The 20,934-nt window shown below is 47.8% G+C and overlaps 1 protein-coding gene across 2 annotated transcripts in view; it reads left to right on the plus strand.

Moving 5' to 3' along the window:
* RASGRF1 (Ras protein specific guanine nucleotide releasing factor 1) overlaps positions 1–20,934 on the plus strand; it is a 129,620-nt gene that overhangs the window by 37,787 nt on the left and 70,899 nt on the right. For both annotated transcript variants that reach the window (XM_031668439.1, XM_021940809.2), the window contains exons 4-8: positions 2,168–2,260; positions 5,073–5,326; positions 17,144–17,223; positions 19,993–20,186; positions 20,810–20,919. In XM_031668439.1, coding sequence (XP_031524299.1) covers positions 2,168–2,260; positions 5,073–5,326; positions 17,144–17,223; positions 19,993–20,186; positions 20,810–20,919 — 731 coding nt within the window. The remainder of the gene's footprint in view (positions 1–2,167; positions 2,261–5,072; positions 5,327–17,143; positions 17,224–19,992; positions 20,187–20,809; positions 20,920–20,934) is intronic.

The following is a 20,934-nucleotide window of genomic DNA, read 5'->3' on the forward strand; positions in this document are numbered from 1 at the left end:
GTAGCATGGTGCCTGACCTAATTGCATCTGTTTTCTGCCCTGGTCCCTGTTGAGTAGATGTCCCGGCATGCCTCTCTCTGAGAAGAGCACCATCAGTTTTAAACACAGACCACTTCCCCCACCCCAGCACACATACACACACATATCACCATCCTAAAGTGAAAAGAGTTGCTATGTGCAAATCCCAAAACTGGCAAAGAAAGCATCCTGGCACAGAGGTGAGAAGCTGAAGGTTAAGGTGTTGACTGAGCAGGCTCCAAAGGCGTGTGTGTGTGTTTGTGTGTACACACACTTGTGTGTTTCTTAGCCCTTTAGAGTCTAGATCAAAGAATCAGTCATCATTTCAATGTGCAAATGTTCTCAAAGGATCAAAAAGGGGGAGGGGGAGGGGGAGGGGAGAAAAGCCCATCTCCATGCTGACTATTTCTCAGTTAGATATTTTCGGCCACTCTTCAATCACAGGGGTAATTTTAGCAACCAAGGAGTGGAGAGCGGGTAACTGTTCCATTTTGCTTTCAAAGTGCTTGATTTGCTCAATTATGAGCACCCATTCATCCTGTGGTTCAGCAAGTGGCCTTGAGGGGACAAAAGCCATGTGTTCCCAAGAGAGAGCAGCACCGGGCTTTGTGGCTGTGTTCATAGAATCCCCCAAGCTACTATCTTTAGACATGCGGGGCTTCATTACTGCAGTGTTTTCCCTTGGTTAATGTTTTTGTTGCTGCTGTTGCTCTGAATTTTTTTTTAATTCACTTATTTGTATAGACAACAAGAATGTGCTGAGTGCCCAATGTCGCGCTAGGCACCAGGAGCACAATGAATGAAACAGCTGCAATCCCTTCTCCCTTAGAGCTCACAGCAAAGATAGAAGAGTAGACAGGCAATTCCAGCATTTTCACAGGAAAGTCCATGGTGCAGTGGGAACCCTGCTACAGGACACAAAACAAGGACTTACAGAACTGGAGTGGTTGGGTGAGCCCTGCGCAGGAGGATACACCACTGGCCTGTCTATGGGATGAGTCCCAGAGGCCCCTGGCCACAGTGCAGCTTAAGGTGCACCTTCTTCTAGGCACCATGCCTTGGTTTTGTTCTTGCAGCTATGTCGACATCTGTGATCCCCAAATTATGCAAATGGAGATGTTTAGAGCAGCTAGATATTCGAAGAGCTATTCCACTTTTCTAGGCCAGCAGTTTCCAGGTTATGATTAAAATAGGCCTCTGATTCTAAGAGGTGCTTTGGGGCTGCCCAGGAAGGAAAGTGCCAAGCCAGCAGGGCTTCACCCGGAGCCACCTGCTCTATCTGATTTATATCCAGATACAATTTTGTTTGAAAAATAAAGGGATTACCTAGATGCCCATCAAAGGGGGAATGGATAAATAAAATGTGGTCTACACACACGAGGGAATATTGCTCAGGCCTTGAAAGGGAAGGAGACTCTGACCCATGCTGCAACATGGGAAGAAACTTGAGGACATTATGCACCATGAAATAAGCCAGTCACAGAAAGACAAATAGCGCATGATTCTACTTAGATGAGCTATCTAGAGGAGTCCAATTCAGAGGCACAGAAGGTGGAATGTGGTTGCCAGGGACTGGGAGGCAGGGGAATGGAAAGTTATTGTTTGATGAGTACAGAGTTTCAGTTTTACAAAATGAAGAGTTCTGGAGGTAGATGGTGGTGATGGTTGCACAACACTGTGAATGTCCTTAATACTACTGAACCATACCCTTAAAAATGGTAAAAATGGTAAATATTATGTTACATGTGTTCTATCACAGCAAAAATTATAAAATAAAGGGACTAGTGGTTTGGGGAGTACGGAGGAGAATCACAGATTTAGGTCAAATTCTGAGATTACAAATGAGGTGGCTACAGCCCCGAGAGCAGAAGGGCTTCATCCAAGGTCACTCTGGTTGGGCAGCCCAGCTGGCCTGGAACCCAGGTGTCTACCCATCCTCCATGCAGCGCTTGCTTCTCACAGATGTCTGGGGCCTGTCTGGTTCCATGACCTGGATGCACAGAGTCAGAATCACAAGCTGTGGCATCATGGTTCTTGGGGAAGAAGAGGCAGGGCCGGCTGCCACCCTGTGCCTGCCACCCACCGCCCAAAGACCTGGGGCCTCCATGAACCAGTGCCCCTTGCAGGCTGACCTGTGTTTCTGTTGCAGATCGCATCCCTGCTCAAGGACAATGAGCGCATCCAGTCCACCCAGACTGTTGCTCCCAACGATGAAGACAGCGACATCAAGAAAATTAAGAAGGTCTGTACTATCCCTCTGGGTGGCCCTCTTTGGAGCTCTCTCTTTAGAGAGCCAGGCCAGGGTTGGCAGTATCCACCCACAGTCCCACTGTCCTCAGGGAGTGCCCCCATCCCCCAACCTCAGCTTCAAAGACAGAGCCCACAACCCCTTATCTCTGACGGGTACCTTGTCATATCTTCTGGTTATCCCTGTGGGGTAGAGTGCTTCAGCCCCATTTTATAGATAAGAAAACTGAGGGCCGGGCGCGATAGCTCACACCTGTAATCCCAGCACTTTGGGAGGCCGAGGCAGGTGGATCACGAGGTCAGGAGATCGAGACCATCCTGGCTAACATGGTGAAACCCCGTCTCTACTAAAAATACAAAGAATTAGCCAGGCGTGGTGGCGGGTGCCGGTAGTCCCAGCTACTCGGGAGGCTGAGGAAGGAGAGTGGTGTGAACCCGGGAGGTGGAGCTTGCAGTGAGCCAAGATCATGCCACTGCACTCCAGCCTGGGTGACAGTGAGACTCCGTCTCAAAAAAAAAGAAAACCAAGGTTCCACAAGAGGAAGGAGTGGGGAAAGCCAGGACAGAAGCCCAGGCCTGGGACTCTCAGCTGACCGCTTTCCTCACATTGTCATTCACCTTGCCAAGACCCCCAGGGCCACCTCTCTGCTGCCACTCCCTGGCATGCGACCCCCACTGCCATGTACACGCCACCTCTCACAAGTACCTCCTGAGTCCCCAGCAGACCCAGCACAGTAGTCCAGCCTTTTTCGGACCTCACTGCTTTTACCCTATGAGAGTTCAGGAAGAACAGACATCTCAGAAGCTACCAGGGATCTGCCCAGTGGCCAGGTAGTGACATACCATGGGCCACCCTGTGGTGGTGTGGCAGAGGGAAGGGGCATGGGCTGTGCTTGTAGCTTGCCAGACTCAAGGCAAGGGAGCCTGACTCACCCTAAGAAAAACAGGTGAAACCACAGAATCCTATTTGTTGAGTGTATAAAAGGACCCCAATGCCATCCCTAGAAACTGCAAACTGGCATCCCATGGGCCAAGTTCAGCTTACCAGTGTGTTTGAGATTTTGAGATTTTCATCCCACTGGGCTTTTTTTTGGTTTACATTTTTAAAAATTTGTTGCCAGTGCTTTAAAAGCTAAACACATCACACAAAAAATCTGGATTTCTGGTTTCTTAAGACTAGAAATAGCTAACATTAATTAACTACTTTCTATGTGCCAGACATTATTTTAAGAGCTTTATGCAGATTAATTCTATCCTCACTAAAATCCTCTGAGGTTTATTTATTATTTTCATTTTACATATGGGGAAGCTGAGACACAGAGAGGCAAAGGAACTTGCCCAAGGTCACACAGCTAAGTATATACAGAGTAACATTCAAACCCTGGCGGCCAAGCTCCAGAGGCTATGCTGCTGGGACACGACATCTCCTTAAAAAGCAGAAAGTCCAGCAGCCCCAGGCCACCTCCTGCACATGACAGCAGCTGGCCCAGGCAAGAGGTGCCACCTTATGATATACCCCCCTGCCCCACCCAGCCAGCTTCACGTACCTCTAGGAACTGCCAGGGCCCCACAGACACTGGGACTTGCCACCCGGGTCTGAGTCAAGTCCCATCTGGGCAGAGATGCCCTGACCCATGTTCTCTGCTACAGTCCCAGTGAGCTTCCCAGTCCACCCCTGTATTTGGAGCATTCTGGTTGGAACATTTTGTTAAAGGCTAGCTGAAATCCACCTCCCATCGCTCTATTTTCACCCTCCTGGAACCTCAGAGTAAGCCCCTCCCTCTTTGAGAAAGCCCTTCCTATCTTCAGAGAGAGCTCCTGGGGCTTAGGCAGGCCTCTTCTCTCCACAGCACCCATCTCTAGCCAGCAGGTCTGCCCCTGGACAACTGTACCTGCTGTTTGGAGACAGTGGTCCTTTCAGTGGAGAATATTGTATGAGCACCTCTGCCTGGTCCCCAGTGGCTCATCCCAGCACCCTTCCTCCCAGTGTGGACTGTGAGCTTGCACAGTCCTTGTGCAAGAAGCCCTTGATTGGAAGCCTGTACAGCTTAAGACAACTCTCTGTGTGTATGTCAATCAAGGCCCTTTCCCGAGTTCTTGCCAACACAAGGCCACTCCAAGCAGCCCAGCACCAAGGCAACTGAGTTAAGTGTCTCTGTTCATTTCCCTACTGAGTCAGGAGGAGAAGCTCCAGGCAGGCCCCAGCACTCAGAAGCCGCTGATGAGGGCTGAGTATGAGTTAACTAATTTTCCATGTTCTGTTCAATTTGATAATCACCCTTCTATCCAGAAGAGCTTTAATTGAAACTTCTGGGCTTTCAGGCAAGTCATTAGACAAGGCAAGGTATGACCCATGCCCAGCACAGCCCTGCAACCCTTTATCCTCAGGCGACCTCCCATTATGGAGACATGGAGCCACATTTGCCCTCCTCCAGCGAGTGCTTCCAAAGCAACCCAAGGGGTCTTGTTAAACTGCAGAGGTCTGGGGTGGGGCTTGAGAATCTGCATTTCCAATAAGCTCTTCAGAGATGCTAGTCCAATTTGTGGACCAGACTTTCAGTCTAGCCATCATCTCTTTAGCCCCATTTTACAGATGGGAAAATTGGCTCAGAGCAACCAAACAACTTGCCCTGCATCATGTGGGCAACAGAGCCAGGCCTGATCTACATCTGAGCTCTTTTTGCTACATGGCCGGCATAGGAATAACAAAGCCTTGGTCCCTGCCCTTGGGGAGCTCACAGCCTCGAAGGACAGCAGTGGTCCAGACTCCCTGACAGGAGCCTCTCCCCACTGGTCTTGCTGCCCAGGTGCAGAGCTTCCTGCGGGGCTGGCTGTGCCGGCGGAAGTGGAAGACCATCATCCAGGACTACATCCGGTCACCCCATGCCGACAGCATGCGCAAGAGGAACCAGGTGGTGTTCAGCATGCTGGAGGCTGAGGCTGAGTACGTGCAGCAGCTGCACATCCTTGTCAACAATTTCCTGCGCCCACTGCGGATGGCCGCCAGCTCCAAGAAGCCTCCCATCACACATGACGATGTCAGCAGCATCTTCCTGAACAGGTGAGCACCCCTAAAGGTTGACCAAGGCAGGAAGGAGACTAGTGAGCATTGGCCGCAGCTAAGCTTTGATACACTCTCTCATGTGTTTCCCACCAAGTGCAGATGAGGCCCAGAGAGGATGGAAGTGCCCAAGATCACGTGGCTAGAAACCACCAACCCCAACAATTGTGGGATCTGGGGCAGGGGCACAAATGTAGGCTCACAAAGTATAGGTCTAAACCAGTGGGCCTCAACTGGGGCAGTTTTGCTCCCCAGGGAACACTTAGGAATGTTTGGAAACATTGTTGATTGTCACCACTTGAGGGAGGTTGCTGTTGGCATCTAATGATCTAACAGTCAGAGGTGCTGTTAAATATCCTACAATATGCAGAACAGTCCCCCACCAACAAAGAATTAGTCCAACTAAAATGTCAGTAGCGCCACAGTTAAGGAACCCTGGTTTAAATGTTTAAGAGTTATAAATCAAGCTACAAAAGTAAAATAAAATATTCTTCGACCTTGATGCCATCATAATGACCTGGAGGCCAGGTTGAAGCTTACAATTCTCAGGTGCCTTAGCGTTCTGCTGTGGACCACGCTACCCACATGCCTTACAAAGAAGTCACTTCTCCCAGATGGTGACCCTGGCATTAGTATGAGGCTTATGGTTCTTCAGAAGGCTGTGCTGATGGCTGCTCTTCTGCTGTCAACTTCTTTTTAAAAGGAAATGGTTTAAATGAGCTTTCTGGTGGGTGATAAAATTGTATAAACTAGATAAAAGCAACAAAAATGAAGACATACAAACAGCGTGCTATTTACAATGGAATGTCATCTACTAATTAAAGTAAATCATTATGTTCCCCTAGATGTTCATTCAACTACATTTCTTTTCAAATATTCAGCATTCAGTCCTTTCACTAATCTCAACCAGCCTTTTCTTCAAGCCCTCTGCATGATTATTTGGGACCCAGGGCCACCTTCCCTGTGTCCTCCTCTTCCCCTTTCCCTAACAGTGTGATGTGCCGAGTTTGAGGGGACTGTGGAACACCCCAGGGTGGGGGTGTATGAGGTTGTGAGTCAGACATGAGTCTGAGGCTCAGTTGAGAGATTGGGCTGAAGAAACTGAAAGTCATTGGAGTGGGACAGGTAACACCACAGATGTGGACAAGGCATCAGAATATGGGGGACAGAGAGAGAAGCAGGCAGGAGGAGGAAAATAGCTTTTGGCCTCATGAGACCTTTTCCAGACTGAATCACAGGGCCCCACAAGGTTGCTTTTTAATAGACATGTTGATCACAGTTCTTAGACATTCAATAAATGCTTTTTATGCATTGACTAAAACAACAACAAAAAAAGAATTATGTGTGTGTGAAAACAGGTAACATTTAACCCAGAAACTCCAAGTGGGTTGTTTAGATTCAGTGACCTGGAATTTGAATGAAAAATGTGAAGAACATGTTCCTTGCTGAGCAAACCCTTGATAACTCAGCTGACTTCACAGATTCTCAAACACAAGCCCATCTGTAGGTCTGGGTGGAGCCCAGGGGACTGCATTTCCAACAGACTTGCAGGTGCTGCTGATGCTACTGGTCCCAGATGGCACCAAAATGGGAGGCTTGAGATAAACAGATGTGGCTGCCTGTGTTTATCTCCACCATGACTCCTTATTTGAGGTTTACTTCAGGAGGCAGTGGTGTAGTTCTATGTCGTTTGTACTTTGTTCACATATTAGGCCACCAATGCAAACTTTTGGTGACGATTTATCATCATCGCTAAGAGGCGTCCTTTTGTGTTTGTTACCTTTTCATAATTTTATTATACTTCATTGATTCATCTGAAATAGAATTCTTTTGACCTGGAATCTTTGATAGAGAATATTCATGCCAGCTCACAGCATTTGTTCAAAAGTTGTTCGGAAAAAAAAAGAAATCACAACATGGTTTTATATTTTTATCTTCAAAGAACTGAATGGATCAGGTCAGATACCTTTAATGGAGAACAAATAAGAACGAGGAAAGGGGGGGATTTTGCCTTCTCATGAAGCTGATATTTTCAACAATGACCTTAAAAGGAAACATGATAGACTTCAAGATAGACCCAGAAACAAAACAGGGCAAGTGCCCTTCAGCAGGGCAAGTGGAAAGGTTTACCCAAATCTGTTTTTCCCTTTCTCTTGTCAATACAAGGCAGTCCATAGGATGGGGCCCCAGCAATGATTAGGGATGGAAGGAATGGGTTGGTAGCCAGCAGCCCCACCAAAGGCAAGGACACTCATCCACTCGCTCATTCAACAAACAAGCAACACAGAGTGCCTGGCTGCATGCTGGCTTCACATATATAGAGTGAGCCATGTAAACCCCACCATCAAGTCAAATGATCCAGCAGATGTTTACCATGAAATGTGAGAACCACCAGAGTCTTCCTGGAGGAGGTGGTGTCTGAGCTTAGTCTTTAAGGACATGAGAAAGTTTACAGGAGAAGGAGGAGGAAAGAACTTTCCAGGTAGAGAAAACAGCATGTGCGAAGGCCCAAAGGTGAGAGTGGGACTTGATTCTGGAGGCAGGAAGGAGCCATCAGACATTTCAGGCAGAGAATGTCATGGTCAGGTCTGTTGCAGGAAGCTCAGCCCCTCTGCCATGTGGGGGGGCACTCCTTGGGGAGAGTGGAAGATGGGAGGCTGGTAGAGAGGCTAAGTGAGCATGGAGGGACTCCAGGGCCTGAGCAGGCATGACTGCCCAGCACATGTTTGCATCCTGCCAGCAGAGGCAAATGTGCATCTGAGCACACTTCCCTGGTGCCTTGTAGGGGGCTGGATAACTGAAGGCTGGTGGACCCAGAGGCAAAAGTTTGGAAGAGTAATGAGCTCCCCATCACAGTAAGAATCCAGAAGAGTAACCTTTTGTCAGAAACATCAAATAGGTTTAGAAGTTTAATTAGATGCCCTTTACGATCCTCCAGCTCTGAATAGTGACACTATGAATGTGATGCTTTCAGGGCCTCCTGGGCAGTGTGCATGCCTGCCTAGAACAAAGACAAGTGGCATCCTCCACAGGCTTCAGACTGAGAAGCTCCTTTACCCATCCCCATCTCCCCAGGTAGCCGCTTCTTCATCACAAGGATGCTGCCCATTTCACTTTCTTTACGATGGGCCCAAGGCCAACTGTTGCCTACCTTAGCAATTTTATTGATCTCAGGAAAAATAGCAGCAGCCTGATCAATTCTCAAGACCTCTAGAATATGGACTCTAGAGGTCATCAGAAAAGGCTGCCCCAGGAATGGTACCTGTCTCTTACAGGCACTAAAGGATCAAAGAAGAGACTTGGTGTAAAGTGTTTAGCACAGAGCCCATCATAGCCCAGGTGCTCCATAATAATGCACCGTGCAAGAAATCAAAATCAAATATAACATGGAAGGAACACTTCTGACTCATTTTACAAGTCAGCATTACCCTCATATCACAACCAAATACATCACAAGAAAACTACAGCCCAATATCCCTCATGTGCATATATACAAAATAGCAAAGTGAATCTAGCAATATATAAAAAGAGTAATACATCCTGACCAAGTGGGATCCATCCCAGAAATGCAAGGCTGGTTCAACATTGAAAATCAGTCAATGTAATTTACTCTATTGTCTTCCTAGATTAAGTGAGAAGACCTGGTGGTTATATCAATAGCTGCAAGTCTGAGGCTGGTTCCTCTCCTCTACCCTGGTCCCTGTTCTCAAACATGTGCAAGCCAGAAATCTTTCCTTCCCCAGGGGTCAGGGTGGGAAGGAAGAGCTGGAACATGATGGTCTCCAGATCATCCTTGCCTTATACATGGTCACTTGGGCACAGCACAAGCTTCACTATCTTAAACTCTATGATTTTTTGCAAATGTAAGGAACAGCTGGAATTATTATTTTTTTGTGACCTTAAAACAGCCCCCACTCAGCGCTTTGCAGGATTGAAGTTTCTGGACTGCACTTCCCATACTACGGCAGTGCTTTATAGGACCTGCACTGTGCTGGGCTCTCTGCCAGCACTTGACCTGCATGCTTTCTGATCCTCAGAGGCACCCATGAGGCTGGAGCCAGGATCAGAGAGGTGGCAGGAGATGCTCAATAGCACACAGCGAGTGGGGCAGGCTGGGATTGTAACCTAGATCTGTTTAATGGTAAGGCCCCAGCTTCCCGCTGCTGCCTTGTTAAATAATGGGCTGGAATCCTCTCCAGGAATCCATTTTCCTTGCCCCCACTGCTAATGAGTGTGGGTCATTACAGCACAGGTCTGGGCATGCACCCTCTGTTGGAGAACTCCCCCTTGTGTGTGAGACCCACCTTTTCACTTGCTGTCCACGCTGTGGGGGCCGATCCAGGACGTGAACCTTGCTGCTCTCCTTGCCTCAGACCACGGCACAAAGGTCTGTGTGTCATAAGCCACAGTGGAGCTGCCAGCTCACTTGCTGCAAAGCTTTTCCATATGTAGCTCTCTCCTAGATTTGCTTTTAGGCTGAAATATACAGCCACATTAGAAACCTGATGCTAATTTGGTGATTTACTGAAGCTCATTTTAAAAGGTCCTTGGGAAGACAGAAGCCTCTCTCCAGCTTGGCAGATTCATCGAGGATGTTGCAGAGCTGGGGAGGGTGTTAACTGTGTACTTCTCAAATAGGGGGGAAAACATCTTTGAACTAAACATTTGCAGCAGGCTTTGTTCAGTCAAGACAATAAGCTTAGAGACTGGCTATTTCCCTTTAATAAAAACCATGCCCAGCGCCGTATGCTGGGAACCACAGGTGTTGCCCATGACAAGAGGCATCCTGTCCTGGTGGCAGATGGTTTATATCTTGCTTCCTGTGCTGACTGATTGGCAGTGGCTGCCTGGAGCCCTGAGTTGAGGGAATGATGAGGCTCAGCAGGAGAGCATGCCACAATCAATTCATCCTGTCTGCATGGGCTGGAGGGTGACGAGGGGCAGGCCCGGAACCCATGATGAGTGACTGGTGCAATGCAACAGGCAGGGTGTGGGGGCAAGAGTGATTTTGTCCTGCTCCTGCCCAGCCCTATCTGCCTTGGACTGGCCTTGGGTACGTCATGCCCCTTTCTGGGCTCAGGAAGTGAACCAGGCAAAATGAACATGTCCTGCAGTTAGGCCACTTCTCTTGCTGGAACGTTCTTCCCACCCTACTCTCCTTCTGACAGCAATCCTACTCTTTCTTCATGTCTTTCCTTGGTTGCCATGTCCCTGACCACCCCCATGCCCCTTGCCACCATTGGTTTATGTGCTTTGGTCGTGCTGTCCCAGAGCCCCTATGCTTCTCTTTGTTGCATGCATCACACTTAAATAAAGATTTCTTTTTGTGTTTAGGTCTCTCACTATATTAACTGTTCAATGTGAATGGGGACAGGGCCATAGGTTACAGCTGCACCAGCTGTGCACTGAACAGTTCTGGGGGCACCATTCACGTTGCATAGGGGTGGGTGGACTTTCTTCTGTAAAGAGTCAGTTAGCAAATGTTTTAGACTTTGTGAGACATACCATTTCTGTTACAACTAAGCAGTCACAGATAATCCAAAACAAATGAGTGTGGCTATATTACAGTAAAACTTTTCTTTTGTTTTCAACCATTTAAAAATGTAAAAATTATTCTGAGCTCTCAGGCCATACAGAAACAGCAGCTATGCTAGATTTGGCCCATGGGCTATAGTTTGCCAACCCCTGACATACACTAGGCTGTGAATAGTGCCCATTAGAACTGTGCATCCAGCAGCCTTGATGGGGACTATTTCTGTTTTTATGATTGCTGAAGTTAGACACAGGGAGACCATTGTCTGAGCAAGTGCCTGACACCTAGTAGGTACTCAATAACTATATATTGAATGAGTGAATGAAACACTAGTTCTGCAAGATGTTATTAGGTATTCCACCATCAAGGGGTCATGTAGATTTGAGAAAAATGCATGGTATAATCCCCTTAGAGAGTCACAATGAACTTGACATTTTAAAAGAATCAATCATTTTTATTTAAACTGTTATAGAACATTGGATAAAAGTAGAAAACTTCCCAATTTTTTTTTACCAAAACTTAGTCTTAAAAATAGTACATTTATGTGTGTACAGACTCTCTCTCTCTTTCTCTCGCTCGCTCGCTCTCGCTCTGATAAATAGAAGCCTATGCCAACAAAGGGGGTGGTGAGAGCAAAGGGAATGGCCTGTGCAAAGGCCTTAAGGCAGAAGAAAGCAAATCCAGGGAACAGAAGGCCAGAGTGGTGAGAGGGCATAGGGAAGAGGGAGTAGCCCATGGACAGACAGAGGCAGTTCCTACAGGGAGCTGAAGGCCAAGTTAAGGCCACTCCCCCGATTGGATTCAATTTTTAAGAGATGAATCCACTGTGTGGAGAATGGGTGGACCAGGAGCAAGAGTGGAAGCAAAAGACCAGTTAGGGGCCCACTGACAATGGTCTAGGCAGAGGTGACAGGAGTGGCAGATGCAACAGACAGGAGACAGCAGAATCAGCAACTTTGATGGAGTAGATATAGGGGTGAAGGGGAAAGAGGTGATAGGTGATTCCTAGGTTCTGTCTGAGAGCCTGGTGGGAAGGGCTGCTATTTAATGAGAAGAGAAGGAGGAGAAGCAGCTCTGTGGGGCAGACCCAAGGTCAGGGTCAATGGGAAAAAAAAAAAAAAAAAAAAAAAAAAACCTCCTAAAAACTATTAGGAGTTCATGTTGTTAAAATATAAGCAAAATCAGGCTGGACACAGTGCCTCGTGCCTCTAATCCCAGCACTTTCGAGGCAGAAGGATTGCTTTAACCAGGAATTCAAGACCAGCCCAGGCAACATAGGGAGATCTCATCTCTACAGAAAACTTAAAATTAGAAGGTCATGGTGGCACACACCTGTAGTCCCAGCTTCTCAGGAAGCTAAGATGGGAAGATCGCTTGAGCCCAGGACACCGAGGCTACAGTGAGCTGAGATCACACCACCATACCCTAGTCTGGGGGCAGAGCAAGACCCTGTCTCAAAAAAAAAGAAAAATCAGTAACTTTTCCCTATATCTACAGAAACCACTTAGAAAATATACTATGAGAAATAGCAACAAGAACATAAAATGTCTAGGAATAAACACAGTATCTATGTGATGAGGCATCAACAAAGACATAGTAAAGTAGAGAGACACACCAGCATCCTGGACAAAAAGATGTGTGTCGTGCCAGGCGCAGTGGCTCACGCCTGTAATCCCAACACTTTGGGAGGCTGAGGTGGGTGGATCACGAGGTCAGGAGATCGAGACTATCCTGGCTAACATGGTGAAACCACATTTCTACTAAAAAATACAAAAATTAGCCAGGCGTGGTGGTACGTGCCTGTAGTTCCAGCTACTAGGGAGACTGAGGCAGGAGAATGGCGTGAACCTGGGAGGTGGAGCTTGTAGTGAGCCGAGATCACACCAGTGCACTCCAGCCTGGGCAACAGAGTGAGACTCTGTCTCGAAAAAAAAAGAAAGGATGTGTGTCACAAAGATGTCATTTCACCCAGAATATTCTGTAAATTTAATGTGATGCCAATCAAAGTGCAGCCTAGCAAAATGATTTTAACATTCAGTTGGAGGAATAAATGCATACAGACAGATAATATTCTTAAAAAACAATGAAAGAATTTCCTACCTGTAATTAAAATATATTATAAAGGCTTATAAATATATTAAGTAATAAAAACAACCTAAGACTAATACAAGATCAAGAAAATAAAATAGAAAGTCCAGAAAGAGACTTACGCATATATTAGAATTTTTTTTTTTTTTTTTTTTTGAGAAGGGTCTCACTCTGTTGCCCAGGCTGGAGTGCAGTGATATGATCTTGGCTCACTGCCAACCTCTGCCTCCTGGGCTCAAGCCATCCTCTCAACCTCCTGAGTAGCCAGGACCACCAGTGTGCACCACCATGCCTGGCTAAGTTTTTTATTTTTTGTAGAGATGGGGTCTCCCTATAGTGCCCAGACTCAAGAGATCCACCTGCCTCAGCCTCCCAAAGTGCTGAGATTACAGGCGTGAGCCACCTCACCTGGCAAGAATCTGGTAACTATGAAAAACCAGCCTAGTAAATAGCTGGTATATTTGATTAACAGAATTGACAATTGGCTAACCAAATTGAGGGAAAGGCTATGTCTATCTCCCTTATTCATATCATACACCAAAGCAAACAATAATTAAGTATTTACCTGTAAAAATGAAACAATAAAATAATATATACCATGAGTATGTAAGCAGTCTGGGAGTGGGGAAAGATATGATTCCCCAAGCCAACCAGAAAGAAAATGGTCCACCTTACAAGGAAAAATGGAAAAACTTCAGAATAACACCAGACACAAAATTAACAGGCAAATAGCTGAGCAAAGATGTCTACAACATAGATGTCAGACTATACACTTAATATAGTTATTTAAAATTAATAAGAGAGAAAAGATTAATAAGAGAAAAAATAGCAATGACCATGACTAGGCAATTTTTTTAAAAAGAAATACAAATGGCCAATATATAAGAAAAACGTTCAAACAACCCATTAATAATTTGATTTTTTTAAGCAAATCAAGTCAAAATGAGATAATATTTTTAGTTGGCTGGGCAATGATAGTAATTTCTGAGTGGTAGGATTACAAGTTAAATTCTTTAAATTTAACCTTAGAAATGGAGGCTTCATTAACTGTATTTTTATAATTCTAGCTTATGATGTTCCTGATATGCTGCTGCACAGGCATGTGCAGTATTGGGATATAAGAAGGTTCATTTTCTCCCTGGTCCATCCTGAACAGTTGTCTGCTGTGCTGAAGCTGTCTGAGAATGGCAATCCTAAGTCTTGCCATGGCAGTACTCAGGGTTATCTGAAAGGATCTAGACATATGTCAAGATCCTATATATCAGGGGTCCCCAACCCCCAGGCCACAGACTAACACTGGTCTGTAGCCTGTTAGAATCTGGACCCCACAGCAGGAGGTGAACAGTGGGTGAGCGAGCAAAGATTCATCTGTATTTATAGCCACTCCCCATTGCTCACATTACCACCTGAGCTCCACGTCCTGTCAGATCAGTGGCAGCATTAGATTCTCATAGGAGCACAAACCCTATCATGAACTGCACATGTGAGGGATCTAGGTTGCATGCTCCTTATGACAATCTAATGCCTGATGATCTGTCACTGTCTCCCATTACCCCCAGATGGGACCGTCTAGTTGCAGGAAAACAAACTCAGGGCTCCCATTGATTCTACATTATGGTGACTTGCATAATTATTTCATTATATATTACAATGTAATAATAAAAGAAATAAGCCAGGCATGGTGGCTCACGCCTGTAATCCCAGCACATTGGGAGGCCAAGGCAGGTGGATCACCTGAGGTCAGGAGTTTGAGACCAGCCTGGCCAATATGGTGAAACCCCATCTCTACTAAAAATACAAAAATTAACCCAGCGTGTTGGTGCGCACCTGTAATCCCAGCCACTCGGGAGACTGAGACAGGAGAATCACTTGAACCCGGAAGGAGGAGATTGCAGTGAGCCGAGATCACGCCATTGCACTGCAGCCTGGGCAATAGAGCAAGACTCTGCCTCAAAAATATAATAATAATAATAATAGAAATAAAGTGCACAATAAATGTAATGCACTTGAATCACCCTGAAACCATCCCTCCACCACACTGCCCCCACCCCACCATCTGTCTGTGAAAAGATTGTCTTCCACAAAACCAGTCCCTGGTACCAAAAAGATTGGGGATGGCTGCCAAATATGGCTCCCTCGAGAACCCCTGAAAGTCCCCTGACCTGACCTCCTTGCCTCCCACCTCAAGTCAGACATTCTTCCCTCTCTGCACTCTCATGCAACCCTAGGTCGGTCTCTTGCTATTGGCCATTTTCACATGTGGACTCCCAAAGTTCTTAAAATTGGAACATTTATCCATTCAACAAACTCATTTGAGGGTCAGAGCCAGACAGAAACCAGGCTTACCAAGGATCATAAGATGTCGCCATACCTGGAGGGACCCTTTCTCTGGGAACTTGAGGGAGATGACAGACAATTTACAATACTTAGTGGGATCCACACTCAGAAGTGAGAGCTCAAAGTCTTCTCTGCTTGGATTTTTAAGTTCGCATTGGTTTCAGTCTTGCTCAGTTTTCCTTTCCTTCTACATATTCTGTGGAATGCAGTTGCTAGTTTCACCCTTTAGCCTGGAGGTGTTGTGTTCTGTTCTGTTCTCTCTCCCTGCCTTTCTTCCTCTCTCCCTCTCTTATCTCCCTCACCCCTTCCTCTCTCTTGCTATCTCTCTCACATCCTCTTTCTCCCCACCCTACCTGTTTATCTGCAAAGCAGGCATGCGCAGGACATTTCACATCCCTCTGGGGTCCTGAGCCTCTAACCTCTGAGCCCCCTCCATCCACTGGCCCCTGTGCCCTGCCCCACACCGCCTCGAAGCTGGAGCATCTCTGTGCTCACCAGATGTCTTCCACCCTCTGCTCTCATTGTTCTAAGACAGTGAGATGGAGGAGGGCTGCCTCAGAGCACAAACCGCTGGGAGAAGGGCCAGCATCCCAAGGTGGGAAACACCAGGTACCTCAAACAGCCAAACAAAGCCCTGGAGAAACAGAGGCGGGAGGGAGCCCAGAGCACACTGTGGAGAATGCTGCCAAAGACAGACAGGAGAACATTCCAGGGAGAGAGGGGGGCCTGCCCAAAGGCTCAGGGCTCTCCCTGACTCCTGAGGTACTCACTTTCTCTCTCTGGGCCTCAGTTTTCCTATCCATAAATGGAGTGTACCGCAAAGAGCCTAGAGGGAATCTGGGGGAAACCCCCAGGTCTCCAAGGTGGTAGGAGCTAAGGAGTAGGGGAGAAATGGTTGGGCAGAAAGGAATGGGGGTACCTTCAGGAAGCAGCAGAAGCCGCCTCTCTCTGGTGTTCTCTCAGTCCTCACAGCTTGTCCTGGGAGAGGAGACGCCCGGACTGTGTTCTGGGACCAGCTGCTTTGGGAGCAGTGGGTGGAAAACGGGTTGCGCGGAAGGCCCAGCAAATGTGGCTATCTGTATCGAGCCCGCTAAGCCGCCAATGAGAATACGAGTTCAGCACGTTATGTGGCAACAAAACAGAGGCTTTGCAAGCAGCAAGACTCTGGGTCTTTTGGCTTCTCTGACTTTGATTCCAAAAAGCGGGGGCGGTTACTGGGTGTTGGGGACCTAGCGTTTGCTGAGCGTCTCCTGTGCACTGGGCACTCAAATTGTCCCATGGCTTCCAGGAGCTTCCTCATTTCACCTTCGTATTTTACACAGAAAGACTCAAGGCTGGGAGACCTTAGGTAACTTATTCATGGTCTCACAGCTGGGAAGGGACATTGGGCAGATTTCAGCCCCTCTCTGTGCTAATCTCAAACTCTAGCTCTTCTGTTGATCCGTGGCTTTTACCTGTGTTTGCCAGAGCCCTGGTTTCCTCCAAGATACCTTGGGGGAGGGGGTGTGGAGCCCAGCAGGCCAGGACTTGAGGAGACAGAGGCCACTGGCCAGAGCAGCTCCCTGCCCTCTGCTGGCCCATGGATATGCCACTCCATGCATAGATGAGCCTGGCCTTGATTTAATGCTCTGCTGTCACCATCTGGAAATGCTTAGTAATTCTTTAACCAGGGGCCTGCATTCTCATTTAGCACCAGGCCCCCCAGATTATATCATCCATCCTGCCGATGCAGTTTTCACGTAAGGTCTCACATGAGAAAAGGGTTTGCTGCTGAAGTCGCGCAGGAGGTTTGAGGACAGTCACCTCTGGAGGAGCAGGAAGTCCCTGGGGCAGAGGTGACCCTGTGCTTTCTCTTTCAGTGAAACCATCATGTTTTTACATCAGATCTTTTACCAAGGCCTGAAGGCCCGCATCTCCAGCTGGCCCACGCTAGTCCTGGGTGAGTAGTCAACCCTCACTGAGGCCCCCAGAGAAATCTCCCTCCAGGGGCCACCCCAAAAGGCTGCAGCAGTTTTGTCCTTCTAGAGCATAATAGAGTGTCACTTTTTAAAACCCACAGAATCCCTCAGAGGGGGCAGAAGAGAAAAGACAAGTTGGCAAATCCTGTATTTCTAAGAGGAAATGATATATTTTTAGTTTCCTATCCACTTTCCCCTTTTATAAAGAATGTATACACATCCATTTCAGAAAAATTGAGAACCCATAAAAGTAGAAAATGTTTAAAAATATCAAGCATAGTTCTGCTTCCCAAAGATAACCACTATAAACACTTTGGTGTGTTTTCTTCCAATTTTTTTCTATGCATAGATCTTGGGTTTTTTTCCGCTTTACATAATTGCAAACATACTGAATATAGAATTTGTATCTTGCTGTGTGTTGTTTTTTTTTCTTTTACTTAGCATTATCCCATAAGCATTTTCTCATGCCCAAAGCATGCTTTTTGATCACTGTGTAATACTCCAGTACCCATGAAGGCACTGTCATTTATCAAACTGTCTGCTATGGCTGGCTCTTAGAGTTGTTCCAATTTTTTGTTATTAGAAATAATCATCTCTTCATAAGAAATTTTCTCCATATTAGAGATCATTTCCTTGGGATAGGTTTCCAATTAGCAGAATTGCTAAAACAAAGAACCCAAAAATGTGAAAGGCTCTTGCTTCATACATATTGTCCCATTGTTCTCCAAGATGGCAGCACTGCCCTAAGTTCCACAAGCAACAGACAGAAGAACCTCCTGCATCTCACCCTCAACCTGCACCAAGTGTCTTTCTTTTTTTTCACTTTCTTAATGTGGTAGATAAAGGTGAGTGTTGGTGTCACCTCCACGATGGAGGCAAAGAAAATGGCTTAGGGAAGTAAAGGGATAGCAAAGGCTGCATAGGTGGAGGGCACAGAGCAGGCCCAGGCCTGGCTCTCCAGAGCTCCTCTGCCCTCAGCTTCCCAGGGGGAAGTAGACACTATTATTTTTCTCAAGTCAAAGACCCGTGCTTTTCTCTAAGGTCAAAATAAGAAGTGTCCTTAGAAAGATGGGGTCCTTATCTTCTGCAATTGCATTGTTGAAGATATTGTCCATCAGGTGGTCGGGCACCCATCACATGAGCTACCATTTAGAGTTGATTACAAGGAAACCATGTTTCCTTTCTTAAATGGGACTTATAAGGAGATGTTTTGGCCAGGTGTGGTGACTCATGCCTTTAATCCCAGCACTGTGGGAGGCTGAGGCAGGCAGATCGCCTGAGGTCAGGAGGTGAAGACCAGCCTGGCCAATATGGTGAAACCCTGTCTCTACTAGCATTACAAAAATTAGCCAGGTATGGTGGCGTACACCTGTAGTCCCAGCTACGTGGGAGGCTGAGGCAGGAAAATTGCTTGAACCCAGGAGGCAGAGGTTACGGTGAGCCAAGATCTCACCATGGCACTCCACTCCAGCCTGGGCGACAGAACGAGACTCTTATCTCAAAAAAATGAAGAGGAAGAAGAAGATGTTTCAAGGCCAGGCGCAGTGGCTCACGCCTGTAATCTCACCACTTTGGGAGGCCAGGGCAGGCAGATCACTTGAGTTCAGGAGTTCAAGACTATCCTGGTCAATGTGATAAAAATTCTATCTCTACAAAAAACACAAAAATTCAAAAATTATCTGGGCATGGTGGTGCACACCAGTAGTCCCAGCTACTTGGGAGGCTGAGGTGGGAGAATCACTTGAACATGGGAGGCAGAGATTACAGTGAACCGAGACTGCACCACTGCACTCCAGCCTGGGCAACAGAGCAAGATTCCATCAAATAAATAAATAAATAAATAAATAAATAGAAGATGTTTCACATGACTCCATCCCAGTCTATCAAATGTTGAAGGACAGATTTGGGGAAATTGGTTGGGACTTAGGGGCACTGAAAGGAAAGTTATATACCCAGGAAGCTGGAGACAGAACTATAGCCAGAAAGGGCCCCACCTGGTGAACTAGATAGTGCCAAGCCTGGAAGGCCTGCTGGGACAATGACAGATGAACGAAGGAGCAGGGACTCATGTGTCATATGGTAGGAAAACCCCTGGAAACAGGGGGTCAGGAGACCCAGCTCCAGGCCGGCTGCTGACTTGCCCTGTGACCTCAGATAGGCCACTTCTGTCCCAGGACGGAGACTCCAGGAGGGAGGGAAGCCTCTTGGGGAGTGTCCTAGGCCATAGCACCATAGGGCATGGGAGCAGGCAGAGGGAGGATCTGGGCAGCATTCCAGCTACAACAGAACCTCAGCCAACCCCACAGGAAGCTATGGAGAAGGGTGACCTCACACTAATGTCCTGAATTGAAGCGGGAGGACAGACCAGGCAAGGCAGCTTCCTCCAGCTGAGAGCAATGCCTGGAGAGGGACCCAGCTGAGAGTCATTGGCCACCAGCACTGCTGGCAGCTGGGGGGGATCCAGGTGGCACCCCAAAGTGCCCACTCTACCTCCTCTCTCTGACACTCCCATCACAAGTGTCTCTAAGAGTCTGTGATTCTAATGTGGTCCCAATGACGGAGGCCCACCTACTGGCAACTGGACAGGGCAGTGGTCCTGGAGTCATCCCCAAGAGCAGAGATGTCTCTGGGGTGAGGAACTTGAACCTGGCCCCTGGCCTCTCTGGGTGTAGCTGGGGGAGCCAAGGGCCTAGGGGATTCTGTCCCCACCAAGCTGCCCTGGCCACCCACTGACTGCCTCATCCTTCCAGCTGACCTGTTTGACATCCTGCTGCCCATGCTCAACATCTACCAAGAGTTTGTCCGCAACCACCAGTATAGCCTGCAGATCCTGGCCCACTGCAAGCAGAACCGTGACTTTGACAAGCTGCTGAAGCACTACGAGGCCAAGCCTGACTGCGAGGAGAGGACGCTGGAGACCTTCCTCACCTACCCCATGTTCCAGGTGGCGTCTGGCCCTGCCTGGGTGGGGGAGAGTCAGGGAGGCAGGCATGGGGGAGGGACCATGGCAGGCAGAGGGGCTCAGTGTTTAACGTGCCCCAGCTCTGGGTTGCCAGAGGGGGTGGGGGAGGTGGTTAGGGCCAGCAGCAGACAATGCTGGGTGCAGGGCAAGCTGACTGTGGGCCTGTCCACCCCACCTTTCTCTCCTGGCTCCTGAGCACCCCACACCACCCTCAACCAGAGCAGAGCCCTAGACAAGACCCTGGAAGAGCCTCCAAGTTAGAGTCTGTGACCAAAGGGCAGCCTATCTCCTTCCTCAGTTCTGCTCATGGAAGTAGTCCTCTGGGCTAAAAACCATTCTCTCTCTCTCCCACCACCCCCCTTCATGCTCTCTCTCTCTCCCCGCACCTGTACCCTATGCTCATGTGCTCTCTCTCTCTCTCCCTCTCTCCCCCGCCCTCGCCACCTCTTTCCCTCTCTCCCTCTCCCTCTCCCTCTTTCTTTTTCTCTCTTGCTCACTCCCTGTCTGACCCTGCCTTGCTCCCTGGCCCTACTTCCCTGGCCCTACTTCCCCGGCCCTACTTCCCTGACTCTTTCTCCACCCTCACCTCTCCCACCTGCCCGCAGATCCCCAGGTACATATTGACCCTCCACGAGCTCCTGGCCCACACACCTCATGAGCACGTTGAGCGCAACAGCCTGGATTACGCCAAGTCCAAACTGGAGGAGCTGTCCAGGTGAGGCCTGGCTCT

The sequence above is a fragment of the Papio anubis genome, chromosome 7 (genome assembly GCF_008728515.1).
Source record: "Papio anubis isolate 15944 chromosome 7, Panubis1.0, whole genome shotgun sequence".
Lineage (NCBI taxonomy): Eukaryota > Metazoa > Chordata > Mammalia > Primates > Cercopithecidae > Papio > Papio anubis.